The following is a 15,891-nucleotide window of genomic DNA, read 5'->3' as shown; positions in this document are numbered from 1 at the left end:
TAGAAGGGTCTCCTGTAGGAAACAAATATTGATTTTGTGTCTAACTAGGTAGGCATGCACCAGTTGAGCCTTTCGGCCATCATTGAGCCTGAGCACATTCCATGTAAAACAGGACACACTGGACATCCTATCCGGGGCTTGTTAGGGAATAAACAGTATTGTGTGCCTGGTCAAGTGTAATCTGATAAGACCCACTGCATCGCAAGTATCTCGTGTATGATAGCGTCCCATTGTGAAGTATCTGAGCGCGACTGCCAGCCAACAATTTTTCAAAACCTATAAACTACCCCCTGCCTCAACTTCAATAAACATTACATTGCTCACCCACCACCCACAGCAACCACCCCAAACAGGTTGTGAAATCCCACCCCATGAACTCAACAAATGGGAATTCTCCCTCGAGGCTGTGGTAACACCGAGCTGGCGACCCACCATAGAGGCCGGGTAGCCTGAGCAACGAACCCATGGGAGCTCTAAGCTAGCTGTAAGCATAGGAATATGTGTGCAGGAATAGCTAATGTGACATTGCAAAACAATACATTGTAAACACCCCTGGTAGGAAATTTCACATTAATAAAGAGGCGCACTGAACTCCCCCCCAACAAGCGAGGCGTCTGCATCACAGGATCCCTTAGGCATCAGTCGTTATCACTAAGCTGCGCCCCAGCTAAGGAGCGTGGCGAGGCCAGCGGGGAGCGATTAGTTTTGGCTGTCTGGCAAATTTCAAGGCCTGTTTAGCGTCTATAAAAGAGTGCATTCAGCCCTCATGAGAAATCTTGATCTGCGCCAGGTATAAAAGGGCATATTGTATGCCCGCCTGTTGGAACATCTTCTTGACAGGTAGAAAGTCCCGGAGGGCTGCCTGTACCGCAAAGATGAAGTCGGGGTAGAAGGATACAGTATTTCCTTGATTTTGGATCTGTCCTCTCTAGCACGCCAGCCTGAGGGTTGTGTTGCAATCCCTGTAATTTAACAAGCGGGCTCTGATGGGTCAGGGGAGCCCCAACCTGCGGCTTGGCTCCCAGCGATCTGTGGGCTGTCTCAATGATGAAGACGGGTGAGAGATCCGCTCCGAAGATCTCCCGCAACAGATTTTCGACAAAGTCTTCCATTCTGGTTCTGGCAGTGGTCTCAGGTATTCCCACTTTGCAGAGATTGTTGTGTCTGGAGCAGGCCTTGAGGTCTTCCTTTTTAGCCTTAATGAGCTCTAGCATGCTATCCATGCGCAGGAGATGCTCTTTCGAGTCAGCTTGGAGATCATTCACATCGGACACATAGGTTTCTAAATGAGAAAGTCTTTCATCATGTGTGTCAACTCACTTTATAACATGGTCAAGGTGTGATGTGAGCACGTCTAATTTAGAGTCTATTGTTTTCAAGCTTGCCTTGCCATCCATGAGTATCTCTCGAAGATCCATGTCTTGCTCGCCGGCCTCCTCTGTCCGCACTGAGTCAGTCTCCTGGTCAGAAGCGTTGTCAACTTGTAGGGTGGATCGCCGTTCTTTGAAAGAGAGCTTAGTCTGCTTGCCATCAGGCTTGCCTATTTTGTGGTGTTTGAAGGGGAGACCCCAGCAGCAATTTGCCTCTGGGACACGATACCAACAGCCAAGTATGCGTTCGTAAGTGAGTGAACTAGCTCATGCCCGTGAAGTGGCGATAGGGAAGCCTTAGCACTGACTGTCCAGATGCCTGCCCAGGCCCCACCACACCGCATGGCTCCAGCCGCACTGGAGGGGCACGAGCAGGCCCCAACACCAGGTAGATGTCTCTAGAAGCAGGCCCAGGAAGCCGCAAGAGTAATATAGGCCTTGAGGGGGGACGGGCAGAGTCGACAGCCTCCCTGGAGAATGCAGCGCACCACACAAACCGTGCACGGCAGGAGAATAGGAATGTAGGTTGACCCCCATCCACGAGGAACAGCTGGTTAATGAGAGGATGATGGGTTGCAAGTGGGGGGAGTGTCACTCATGGGCTGATCCCACGCTGTGACAGCTGTGCAGTCCAGGCCCGCCCAAATGGCCGCCGATTCCTGCCCATCAGTCTAGCCCATGGGACAGCTGGATCACATGCAGGCTCAATCGGGGGTAAGTCCGAAAGGCTGCACGTCCCGGCCTTCTGCAGTGGACCATCAACATCCACAGGTAGGCCCCAGGCCCAGTGCCACAGACCCGGACAGCACTAATAACACAGCTCACCTTACCGGAGGGCGACACAGTGTCGTGCGCTGGGCAGCGCCCAGCCACAAGACCAAACTGCTTCTTCCTCACTCCGCATGTCCACCTCTCCACATACGCGACAGCTGCCCTCTCCCTTCCTCTGCAGCCATGGCCCCCGCCTCACCAGCTCAGCTGGAGGACTGCCCCAGCAGCACGGCACAGGTATGCAGCAGGATCCACTGGTTGTAGCATCTGTGGCCCGTGCCATGATGCGTTCAGCCCAGCGCGGTGTGCATTCAGTCTTCCAGAGCCAAGGCGTCAGCCGAGCCGGAGGTATGCCGCAGGTTTAGCGCACAGCGCATCGCCCTCACTAGTGGGCGGGGAGAGGCATCCGGTCGCCAGATACAATGAGTTGGGGACAGTGAGAGTTTCTCTGCACTGTCTTAATATGATAGTGCCTACAGGAGCTCCCAGTAAGCATGGATTATGGCGGATTTTGCCTCGGCTGGCAGAGCTCTCTCACAGCGTGGCCATCTTGCTGCCCAGTGCGATCATGCCCCTAGGCTTTGGTTCTTTGTAGATAAACTTTAAGACAACTCTGAATATCTAGCGAATGAAGGGCTCTTTCCATAGCAGTTGTTGGTTGTGAAAATATGGTTTCGAGGATAAGAGGCTCATTCAAATGAAAGTCCGACTGAACTTTGGGGATAAACTTAGGGTTGGTACGAGGGACTACTCTGTCATCCCTAAATTTCAGAAAAGGTTCCTGTAAAGTCAGAGCCTGAATTTCACTAACTCTCCTGGCCGACATCAATGCTAGAAGAAGGGCAACTTTCCATGACCGAAACTTAAGGTCCGCTTTATGTATAGGTATGAAAGGATGTGTCATGAGTTGTGAAAATACGATATTAAGATGCGAAAGAGGTGGGGGAAGCTTGACAGGTGGAAAATCCGGTATAGACCTCTCATGAATTGCTTAATGATCCTTGCTGAGCATAATGATGGTCCTGAAGATGTGCCTCTAAATCGGGATATTGCAGCTAGATGGACTTTAATCGAGGTGTGCGCTAGTCTGGATTTTGCTAACAGCAGGATATAAGGAAGGATCTCATGGGGTGAAGACAATAACGGATGGACTCTGGATTCTTGACACCACACACAGAATCTCTTCCACTGCATTTTGTATGTTTTATTAGTGCTTTGTGCCCTGGCATTGGAAATAACATCCTTATACTCAGAATGAATATCTAGAGTCTCAAATTCATGGTGTTCAGGAGCCATGCCGCCAATCAAAGCAATTTGGGATCTGGATGTAGCACTTGTCCCAGGGACATCGTCAGAACTGATGGAATGGGACGCAGAAGAATTGGTTACCGCTCCGAAAGTAGGAAAAGTTCTGTGAACCAAAGTTGACATGGCCATGATGGGACTATTAGGATCATATTGCATGGTTCTGCCTTGATCTTCATGAGTAGTCTTGGCAGGATGGAAATCAGCAGAAAAGCGTAGGCAAAGATGTCTGATCATACCATCAAAAACGCATTCCACCAGCATATCGGATGGTGATGCTAACTTACGAAGTACCGGTATTTCTTGTTCTTCAACGTTGCAAAGAGATCCACCTTTGGCCTGACCCACTTGAGAAAAATGCTGTTGAGTGTCTCCTGATGGAGTTCCACTCGTGGGCAGGATGATTTGAGCCTGCTTAGTATGTCTACTCTTGTGTTTTGATCGCCCGGAAGATGTTCCACCTTTAGAAAAATTCCGCTCTGGACTGCCCACTTCCAGATGTACTGAGCCTCCTGAGAGAGGAGATGAGATCTGGTGCAGCCTTGCTTGTTGACATAATGCATTGCAGTTGTGTTGTACGTTCTGACCAACACTGCAGAGTTCCTTATTTTCAGCTGGAATGCCTGTAATGTCAATCGCACTGCTCTGAGCTGCAGCAAATTGATGTGAATATGTTGGTGTTGCTGCTGCAAATGACCACTGACCTGGAGGTCTTGCAGGAAAGCACCCCATCCCTTCAGGGAGGGATCAGTGGTGATTATGAGTAGACTGGTGTGGTGAGAAGGGAGAGACTGATTGAAATATTTCAACGCCGGGTCCACCAAGTGATGTCTTTGACCATACCTGGTGTGACTGCATTGACGGCCTCGAAGGAACCTACTGCCTGACGCCATTGCAAATCCATCTCTTTCTGCAATGGACGCATTTGCAATCAGCAGAAAGGAATAAAAGGGATACAAGATGACATTTTCCCCAGGAGAGACTTGTAACGGAAAACTGAAAGTGGCTTTTTTCTTGTGAATGACTGAGCCAGCGATATTAGTCTCTCTCTCTCTCTCTCTCTCTCTCTCTCTCTCTCTCTTTCTCTCGGCAGAGAGAGAGAGAGAGAGAGAGAAAGAGGGAAATGCCTTGTTTATTGTGGTGTCTAATATTGCTCCTAAGAAGGTGATGCTTGTGGAAGGGTGTACGCCTGATTTCCCCTCGCTTGGGGTAAGGCCTAGCTCAGCGAACAGTTTTGTACATGCCTTCATGGACGACTGAGCTGCTGACTTCGATAGTGCTTTGATTTGCCAGTCGGCCAGGTAGGGAAACACTTGATGTTGTTGTTTCCATAGGAAGGCTTCCACTGGAGCCAGGTATTTTGTGAAAAATCTTGGAGCCGATTTCAGGCAAAAAGGCAGCACCCTGAATTGATAAGGGCTTCTGGTATGGCAAATCAAAGGTACTGCCTGTGGGAGGGATGGATGGGGACGTAAAATATGCATCTTGTAGGTCTGAGGTGGGCATGTGACCCCTGGCTTTAGAAGTAACAACATGCCCTGTAATGTGACCATGGGGAATGACTGTTTTTTAAGGTAGGTGTTGAGAGTCCTTAAATCCAGGATTGGACTCCATTGTCTGAAATGTTTCTGTACTAAAAAGAAACATGACTAGAACGCTTTCCCCATCTGGGACTTTGGAACTGTTTCTATTGCTCCTTTTTGGAGCATTGCAAGAATTTCCAAATGCACGTGATGTAGGTGTTTTACTTCTTGCTGACCTGGTGGAGTACAAGGTGGAAAATGAAGCGACTCCAGGATATGGCTGAATTATATCATGTTGAGCACCCACTGGTCCATTGTTATTTTTTGTCATTGAGGAAAATGTAAAGATATTTACCCTCCCAAAGAAATCTCTGTGAATGAATCGAGAAAGAGATAGCAGGAGCCTGGAACTCATCATTGGTGATGTGAGGAATCCATTTCTTGATGCCCTGCTCTCCCTCTGGGGGTAGATATTGAATATGTTCCTGATTGTGCTGGACATACTGCTGTCGATATGGCTGGGAAGAGGTCGTGTAGGAGGGATACCTATATTTCGGGTATCAACCTCTGTAGGAAGGAAGGCCCCTTCCTCTCGCTCCCCTAAAGGGTACCTTTTGGTATTAAAGCATCCCCAATGACTTTGCAGTGTTGGTGTCTTTCTTTCTATCCTGCAGCGCATCATCGATGTGGTTTCCAAACACTTTTCCGTCGAACGGGATGTCAAAGATCTTGTTCTGTACTTCTGGCCTAAATGACGTGGCCCTCAGCCATCATTGACGGCACAACACTGCTGCACCTCCAAGCGATCTGAAGGCTGAAGTGGCGATATCCATCGCACAATCTATCACCTCTGCAGATGTCCTCTCTCCTTCCTGGAGAATCTCCATTGTTTCCGATTTACTCTCCTCAGAAAGCTGATCAACATACAGAGCTAGGTTGCACCACATTTGTCGATCATATCTCCCCAGAATGGCAAGAGCATTGGCTGCTCTGACAACCAAAGCTGGTATTGAAGAAAAACACTTACCAGCATTATCAAGGCACCTGCCTTCTTTATCCGGAGGTGTGGTGATGGGCACAGAAGGGTTCCCGGGTTTTCTCTGCGTGCCTGATAAATTACTGAGTTTGGCTTTGGATGACCCACAAGGCAGGCAGGAGCAGGTTTTGGAGCCTTGTATTTTTACTCCAATCTGTATAACACTGGCGTCACCGTGGCTTGCGTTTTCATGAATTTGAGCCCTTCCTCCCATATGTGACTTAAAACAGGAATAACTCTCACCGATTTTCTAAAGGGCTCTTTAAAATCATATAAAAAACAGTCTGTTTGAGATGTCAACATTGGTATATCACACCTTTTAGCCACCCTGTCAAGTAAGTTGTGAAAACCACCAATGTCCTCTGGTGGCGAGTCAATGGGTACAGTAGAGGGAGAAGATGGTGTGGGAATGAGGTAATCGTTCCACTCCTGGCGTGGATCCCTGAGTTCCCCCTCCTCATGGTCAACATCTGTAGTTCTTGGATCTTGTTACACAACCGATGGTGGGGATTTCTGAGGAAGCTCCGACTGTAAATCTTGGAACCCTCTGAGGAGTAGATCGTGGCCAAGGGGGCAATGTAGACTGTTCGGGAGGAGCAGATGCTGGTGGAAACCTCTTCCTCTAGACCCCCAAAATGAACTGCAGGTCTGTAAGCAACGATGATGGCATGCAGACTACCTCCTCCTGGTAGTTGCGATGGTATTCTTGTTGTGGAATATAATACTGATCCTCCCCATACATGTCTTCAAAATCATCTTCCTGGCACTGGACATGCAATTGTGATGGGTTATTTGTGTAACCAAAATGACCATCATCCTTACCATCATCTTTAGAATATTGCTCTTCCAACAGATGAGAAGGCAACAAAGGTGTAACCTTGCAAGGTGTGGTAACTTCTGGTGTAAACTGTCTTGTTCTAGGTTTCTCTCTCTTTTCTGGAATTTTTTCTGTCATCAATGACCTTGTCATCAGTACTGGAGATGAAGACACCGGCAGTGAAGTGGATAATTGCAGCAATTCAGAAATCATAGTCTTCGGTGTAGATGTTGTTGTTACCGTCGCTGTCGTTGCCGCCTACGACATCATCAGCGGTGCCGTCTTCATTGCTGTTGTCGACATCTTCATTGTTGCTGTCAGCATGGTCATCGTTACCACTGGTCTCATCGATGGTGACGTTGTTGACAAGCTAGCCGACGGCGAAGACCCTGAAGGTTTCACTGATGACGGTGTTGCCGGAAATGGTGTCAATTATAGTGTGGCACTTGCCTTCTGTTTAGATGCCGAAGACTGGTGGGCCTCCATACTTGTCAAGGACGGTGAGGGTTTCTTCTCTGACACCCTCGTCACTGATGGAATTTTCATCGACGGTTTTTCTTTAGGAGGTACAGAGGAAGGTTTTTTGAAAGAGTGCCTGCCTTGAGGGGGTGTAGAAAAAAGCTCAGAGCTAGCCTTTTTTGATTTACCATCCCCTGAAGAATGATCCTTTCTCTCCTTTTCAGATTTGTGAGGAGATTATGAGGGCCTGGGTCCATGAGATTTATGAAAGGTCTGCATGAGGGCTTTCTTCGGATGCTCGCTGGAAGAATGAGCGTGAGGTTATCCCTCTCTTATGAAGAGGATGCCTCATCACTGTCCTCACTCGAAAGCAGTTCCTTCCTGGCCTTTAGTTTTTGAAGCCACATTAGAAGGCGCCCCTCACGATCCCTCAAAGTTTTGTTTGGAAAGGTACAACATATCTTACAGTCCTCTGCCTTATGGTTGGGACACAGGCAATAAATGCAGTCACTGTGAGTGTCGTATGTATGAAGCCTTTTATCAGAGCAGGCGGCACAGGCTCTAAAAAGACTCTTTTTCTCCTTATCTGACTTGGCTATGCCAGAAAAAGGTAAGTCAGTACTGAAGAAGATGGTACTGCAGTAGAGGATGTTGATTGAAGCAAAGAAATCTGGCCTAAAACCACTGAAGTAGTAAATGGAGCTGAGCAGAGCTCAGAGGAGACTCCCTAGCACAGCATGCAGTAGAACATCTGAGGGTCTAAGGTTCTCTCAGGAGGCTTATAGGGGGTGAGAGGTCCTTATTGGTTCAGGATTAAGTTTTGGTCTCTTTTACAAAATAATAGAAATAAGTTACAAAACTGAAATGGGCTTAGGCCTAGTTTCTAGTTTATATTTGCTTTACATTGCTATTTTGATAAACAGGGCACTCCCATCTCGACGACGGGGAATGATTCAAGCATGTAAATCTATGAAAGTTCCAATACTGGAGTAACACCAATTGACATTTGGATCAGAGGGGAAGAGGCATGGAGGAAAGGGCACAGCATGAAATAATAAGGGAAAACAACAGGAGGGAGCGAAGGAAGACAGGAAAGTCAAAGGGAGACAAGGAAGTAATATGGAGAGTGAAATACGAGGAAAGAAACCCTGAGTGTTCCAATTACTCCATGTAACAATCCGGAATCTGCCAACCCCACCAAGGCTTCTGCAACACAACATTGTATTTTTTCAGCTGCTAGTTTTCACAACATGAGTAGCTGTCAAGATGCTTGGTCTCCACTCACCTGTGGATGTTGTGCGAGCATGGAGATCATAGGCATGTGGAGAGCATCGGTCCTGCTTGACTGAGGCTCCAAGGTAGCAATGCCTACCCTACACAAAACGGATAATAAACTAAGAAGAACTACAATTCTCAAAGTGCTGTATGACTTTCTTGAGACTTACAGCTGCAACAACCATCTTGATCTTTTGAGTCTAAGTTGTGTTTCATGGTGGTTTTCACTAGGCATTTCATCTTCTAGTTGCAGTAGCTGGAACCTTTCTCCCCAGAAATCAGATTCTTTGCATCGTCACATTTTTCTTAGACTTTTTTACTTCACTTGATTCATACCTGGTATTGCAGAATTATTAGTGGTGGGGAAGTGTTTGCATTCTCTAGGGAGAAATGCATGATACTAATCTATATCTATTATGCTGCATATGCTAAACTATGTGTGTTAACGGTTATTCAAATCACTGACTTAACTTGCAATCTCCTGAGGGTAGTAATACAGACTAGACCAGGCATTTGTAGTTTAGGTTATACTATACGAGGTTGCTTATTTCAGCTCTAGGACTCAGACTGGTCAGCAAACCCTGAATGTGGGTAATGCAGAGATTTTTACGAGGTATATCATGTGACATAGTTAAACCAGCGAATTGTAATCCTGCTGACTATGTTTAAAAAGAGTTTTCTCTGTTGTGGGTATCACACAGGTGGAGACCGGCAGGGAGATCAGGCAAGGTAAAGATATGCTGTGTCTCTATCTCACTTGGCCCATTCTCCTCTCCCCTGATCTACGGCAGATCGGCATACAAATCCTTTGCATGGTTACTCGTGGGTCTAGGGAAGACTGAATTTAAGTATTGTTACCGTTGGATCCAAATTGCCATGTTAGTGCAATGATGACAGTAGGTGTTTGAAAAATGCATGATGTATTTCATTCCCAAAATCGAATTGTGGAATATTACACAGGGGTAAAGTCCCAAGCTTTAGCTGCACGTTTAACTTGGCAGTGGTTGACAAAGTAAACATAAGCAATAAGGGAGACAATCTCAAGGGACTGCTGATGCATTATTGAATCAATAGGGAAAATGCCTGCTGTCTTCCCACTCATCGTTTCAAGCACAAAAAAACATGCAGCCCCTCCCTTCAAAATCCATCTGGGGCATGCGCAGGATAAGAGCTACTGGGAAGAGAGCAGATATTTCCCATGTTAATCCATTTTCATCCCTTTTAGGAGCCGCCTGAGTAGGCTGACTTCAAAAGAATTTACCCCCTTTTTTTGATCCGCAGCGCACCTTACATTTTGCACTTAGTTTGAAAGTGAACACTGATCCCTGCTGCAGCGCAGGCTGACTGACACCTGCACAACTATTTGGACAAATATGTGTATATGCTTTTGCACTGCATATGGAAGTACCAGAACTCAAAAGCAGTAGTGGAGGCCAGGGCAGAGAGGGAAACCAAAAACCAGCCTTGGCAAAAATATTTAAAACCGCCCCATCTGCAGCAGATCGGAACCAGAGAGTCGGTTTTCTGCAACCTTCCAACTCTCACAGCAGCCCCATAGCCTGCCGCCCACCAGGAATATGCCAGAGAAGGTGAATGCCCAGCCTGGCCGAGTCAAGAAAGGACAATCAGGAATTCATGGAGAAGTTCTTTGGTCCAAGCAGCGTGCAGGGCCGTTTCTAGGTGTTTTGCCGCCCTAGGCGAGAATTGAAAAATGCCGCCTCCTCCCTTTTACTACCATCACTCTCTCCCCCTGTCATCCAGCCTAGAAGAATTAATGCATTAGATATTCCTAAACTCATGTTTTTTGCCGCCCTCCCCCTTTTGCCACTCTAGGCGGCCGCCTAGTCTTGCCTAATGGTAGAAACGGCCCTGGCAGCGTGGTTACATCATGCAGACCTGCATCATTTCTTTGGGTCTCGAAATGTGGGTGGGGGGCAGAGGCCCACAACGCAAGAATCACTTCTACTGATTTTGAATCTTTATCTTTTAGTTGAAAACCAAATTTCTTTAGTGTGAGTGGGACTCTATTCTAAAAGAAAGAAAATCAGCCCCCTATGAAGGGGTCATTTGCTTCATCATATCACCACTTGTCCCAAACTTTCTTCCATTTTAGCTCAATGTTGATTCTTACCATTTCCCACGTATCCAGGTATATACAGAGCGTTACTCCTTTGTACTCGACGTCCAAGTTTAGTGGTCTTATCCTTCCCCCGAACACTCACTTTTAAGCTGTATCTGCCATTACCGCTGAAAGCTGTGAAATACCTTGAGTAGACGCCATCATTCTTAGCAATATCAGCACCTATGGGGGAAAAACACATTCTTGTGATGCAAGGTGGACCAGTGAATTAGTCACTCCTGGCTTAACTATCTGCAGGTCCCAAGTATGAAACCTGACATTGCAACTCACACTTCCATCCTTCCGAAGTTCATAACTTGAGTAACAAAAAACCTGGCTGTTAATTAGACCTTTAATTTACAGCACTTAGAAATGCCAGAATTGGAATGCGAAAAAGCAAATCAGTATTGTCATGCACATACCGGTTTACATGCTTACATATTTTACATTTATATACAACTTTTATGATGTGTAATAGTTATATAAAAAACATGTGTAATTTACGTATCGTAGTCAGATTGTGACATCACTGCCCACTTGTGCAAAAAATACATCACTGACACTTTCTGCCTTTGCGGTCAGATCCACGTGTCCTTACCCCATTTTCTCTGTATCTGCCCAACACTAAGTGATGATTGCCGAAAACTTCTTCGCCACATATTGACCAGACAAGGGTCCCGGACAATACAGGCAGCTGTTGACTTCCTTCTGAATGATTCCCATCCCCAAGCAATCTGCGGGTGGGTTAAATTCTTGACCAAAGTTGATAAAATATTAAGAGACTCAATCTTACCACCAACCGCAACTGGGTTGTAAGATGTGATGCATAGCTTTTGTCTTAATATGAGTTCTGTTTCATGAGCCTGCGTGTGCTAACTCACACATTCTTTGATAGCACTTATACTCCACAGGCATGCTGCTAGATAAGCCGGGCTAGTAGGTTATGGTCATAGTCACTTTTATTCACCATCCCCTGTCCCGAATTTTGTCTGCTGCACCCCGACCTAAGGTAAGCTATTGGCCTTTGCAACGCCACCATAGCCAACTCTCAGAACTTTTAGAATACAATACAAAGCACACCTGACCTTAACACTACATACCCCTTATTCATTCAGGCCCACATAAGATCAAACATGGAATATGTCATCACCAAGAACACCCTCCATGAGCTTAGGTGCGCAAGCCATCGCTCTCCCCCACTACTGACAAGTCACCACAAGTGGGTTGCTATGCGAACTCGGCCAGACTATCGCAGCTGTAAGTTATATTGGCCCATCACCCTCTCTGAACCCCAATCACCCTTGCATTCCCACCTCACCCTGCCTCTCTCAGGTGCATGGAAGAAGTAATGTTACCAGTCTTCTGCAACATTGCTGTAACAATAACTAGGTATTCCTCCGCACCAGCACAATGACACAGCTGATTTTAGTATATTTAGCCTCAATATCTGACTTTGTCATCACCCCTGGTTTTAGTGCTTATCAACCATAGGATCTTTTACTTTTCGATGTAGTCTTGACCACGACTCAACGCACTTAGCACTAATCCATTTCTTGGATTTGCTCCCCCTGTCATAATGAAGGCTTGCACTAAAGCGCAACCTGTATCTAGAATGGTATCAACCCACATTCCCAAGCGAAACAATAATTAATACACATGTGACAAGACAACTCAACATGTAATTGTTGCAACGTTCGTAGCCCCATCAATAACTCGTCATTCACCTGTTTGCCCTACCTTTCCACACCCTATCAATGGCTCGACCGTTTATGAACTGTATCATTTACTTAGGAAGTATTTCTTTTAATGTACCGTTTACATTCCTTAACACCTTTCAGATGTTATGCTGTTTTATACTTTGAAGGACTTAATTGCCTAAATAAAGTATTGTCAAACTTGAAACTTGAACTACCCACTTGTAATAAGAAAATCAATAGTTACTGTATTAAGTTAGACAGTGAAATGAGCGGTGCCTGTGCAGAATGACATTGATTTCCTCTGATAGTTTGTTGCCTGTAAGTATTCCATTTCTGCTTGATACGTTCCACCTGGACCTTCCCTATGCCTTAGGCTAGTACTCCTGTTGAGGAGGGGTGGGGTGGGCGATGGGAAGCTGAGGATCTTCCTGCAGCACAACATAAAGAATAAAGATCCATTCCTGCGTGCGAAGAGGATTTTACGCTCTGGGCCGGCTTGAGGGCGGTGTGAATGATGCAGTTTCACGTGGCGCTGACTTTGGTGGGGGGTACTGTGTTTACAAATAACTTATGGGTTTAAAAGCAGTGAACTTCCGTGTGCATCCAGCAGATAACTTTGGTGAATAATGTTACTGCTGGTGAGAGATCGGAAATTTGTCTAGTGGCAGTTTTGACTCATCATTAAGTAGTACAGAGGGATAATGTACCTGCTGCAAATAACGTGTATCATGCAGATCGCAAAACTGAGTGTGAGAGAACTATGAGTAGTGCATTAGAAAAATGAAATATATGTCAGAGAGGGACGATGGCGACATGAGGAACACTGTTGGAGAGGGATAGTGAGGGAATTCATGGAGAAGGAGGTCATGGGTGGTGGGAGCCAAAAAACGACTGTTGCACCCTGCACCACCAGCGATAAAGCCGGCCCTGTTTACAGTGCACCTTAGAGTTTTGAAGCCTCATAAAAGTTGTGGCTATTGCCCTTGTTTTCAAGCCTGGCTTGGCAATTTTAACTCTCTGGGAAAAACAATGTAATGACATTTTTTTTACCGAGAGTAGAGGTTTGGGACTGCCACCTTCTGCCATTGCTTGCTGGAAGTGTCATTCACATTTTATATCAGCCCACATAACTGCATACATAGAATAAGACACATAACCTGCACCCTTCAGCTACTGATTTGTCGAAAGTATCATTCACATTTTGAAAACAGGTTTGTCAGTCATCTTGAGTGTCAGCATTTCGCCTATTTAAGTATGTGTCCACATTGGGAAAAATGAGCTCGAATTGTCAAAGAATCTTCACTCTTTTCTTCCTTGGGGCTGGGGCTAATGAGGCCGTACACTCTGCCAATTCCCTCTCACCAGTGGCGTAGCAAGGGGGGGGGGGGCAGTGTGCCCCGGGTTGCATGAGTTTGGGGGCGGAGGCCTCTACCACCCCAATGCTCTTACCTGCGGCCGTCGTGGGTCGGCAGAGGCAAGAATCGCCAGCACCCCCGCCCTTACATTCAGCCGGCAAATGAAGGGGCCGCCATGGGCTGCATAAGGCCTAGCTACGCCACTGCCTCGCACAGAGGGGTAGCCCCCTGACTCTGCTGTGGCACCCAGGGAACACATTCCCTCCAAACAGAGGGTGGCAGGAGCAATACTTGTAGAGCACTCAAGTACTAAGAACCACCCTGAATTCTGCCCTTAGACTGGATTACCATGTTGGAGAGGATATTAGGTTTATATCAAGTACAAGGAGGTGTGAGATTGTGTTTACAGTTGTGCATCCTTATTGATTTTTTTGTAGGTCTGGGGTTTCATAATGGTTTTTATAGGTTTCCTGGTATTGCATAAATGCCAACATTTGGGGAAACTAAAGTCGGTAATCAGAAAAAAATAGGCTAATTTAAATCCCCCTTTAACTTGTATTGAAATGAATGAAGCTTTAAGCCACATAAAGCAGTAAAAATACAATTTTTGACCTCCCGTCCTAAATTGCAGTGTTTTTATCTATGGAATTGTGACTATTGGAGATGCTATGAACAGGGCTTATGTTCCTACCCATTGTCTGCCTCTAGGATTGGACGGAGGCTCTGATTGGTTTGGCTTGGAAAGTTTACTATCATACAGTTACATCCATGGTCGGTTGGTGTTTGCCCCATTCATGCTTCCAGAGTCATTATTTCTCCTCAGCGAACACTCCTTCATCTCTAGGCTCATCAGTGTGTCGTCCTCGGAGGCAGCAAGAGTGGCACATGTTTATTCTGTAGTCAATGTTGCTCTTGTTTTCCTTCACCCAAGCTGCCTGCTGCCAACCTCCTTCCACTACAGCTTTGTAGTTTTCCATTCAACTTTCGTTGAGTGGAGCATGGTGCCACCTTTAAAAGCCCAGCCTACTCCCTAGACCTAGGCAGACCTGACAAAGAAATAGAAGAAGAAAGAAATGCAATTGACTCTGACCCGTTGCCCCCACATTGAGCTGTTGCTCCATCCACATGACATACTGGCAGACTACCCAGGCAACAAAGAGGAGGCCGATCAGTGCCTGTACCACACTGTACCCTTAAATGGCACATATATCATGAATAACTGATCACAAATTATGAATCACAGTAATTCTCTAGTTTCAAAGCTAAATTGTATGTCTACTTGCTCAAAACCCTGGTTACTACTTACTACCAAAAGTAGGGTTTGTACTTCAAAAGCTTTTCGGTATGGACATGTGCTGCAATTTTTATTGATGCTGCAAGGGACGTTTTCTGATTACAGTACTGTCAATCACTCATTAAATCTAAAATGGTCTACATTAAAAAGGGCCGAAACTATAGTTAAATTAAGCAGAAATACGGTGTAAAATGGGGTCAGTTCTCCACCAAGGGAACAAGTACATTATCTGTAATACAAATCAACTGAAACAATTTGCAAAAAAAGCAACCATAAACATACTTATTATTTTCCCAGGGATAGAGCTACTCGGACACCCCAAAAGTGATGCATTAATCATACCTACAGGCAAGTCTACTGGATAGAATTCCTTCACACTAATGGCCTTATTTATGAGAAGTGACGCATCGCTGCATGAAAACAGCCATGCGTCACTTCTCAGTGCGCCCTCCTTGCGACATGATGGATGCGTCATATTTACTGAAATCATAAACCTGGAAATGCGTCTGAATGCTACACCTCTCCTGGGAAGGCGCAACAAGGAGAAAATGTATTCATTTCTCCCCATTTTTTTTCCTCTTTCTATGCATGATGCATTCTGCAGCACACATAGAACTTGGAATTCATTTCTTATGATTGTTTATGTGCAGGAAAGTGGCCCTTCCTGCATATAAACAATCATTTAAAAAAATGAAGTTTTACAAGTTCTAAGTGTGCAGCACACATAGTAGTTGAAAAAACGCCATTTCAGATTGTTTATGTGTAGGAAGAGACACCTTCCTGCACATAAACAATCATCCCCGTGACGCAGGCGTCCTTGTACCATGGTGCAAGGTTGCCTGCGTCGGCGCATGGCAGCTAATTGTGCGC

The 15,891-nt window shown here is 45.9% G+C and overlaps 1 protein-coding gene across 2 annotated transcripts in view; it reads right to left on the bottom strand.

Annotated features, from left to right (window-relative positions):
• The window catches only part of LOC146834646 (calcium-activated chloride channel regulator 1-like), a 1,200,823-nt gene that overhangs the window by 94,964 nt on the left and 1,089,968 nt on the right, over positions 1–15,891 (bottom strand). For both annotated transcript variants that reach the window (XM_085602117.1, XM_085602118.1), the window contains exon 12: positions 10,688–10,858. In XM_085602117.1, the coding sequence (XP_085458243.1) occupies positions 10,688–10,858 (171 nt within the window). The remainder of the gene's footprint in view (positions 1–10,687; positions 10,859–15,891) is intronic.

The sequence above is a fragment of the Triturus cristatus genome, chromosome 4_2 (assembly GCF_964204655.1).
Source record: "Triturus cristatus chromosome 4_2, aTriCri1.1, whole genome shotgun sequence".
Lineage (NCBI taxonomy): Eukaryota > Metazoa > Chordata > Amphibia > Caudata > Salamandridae > Triturus > Triturus cristatus.
This window is presented reverse-complemented; position numbering and strand designations above follow the sequence as displayed.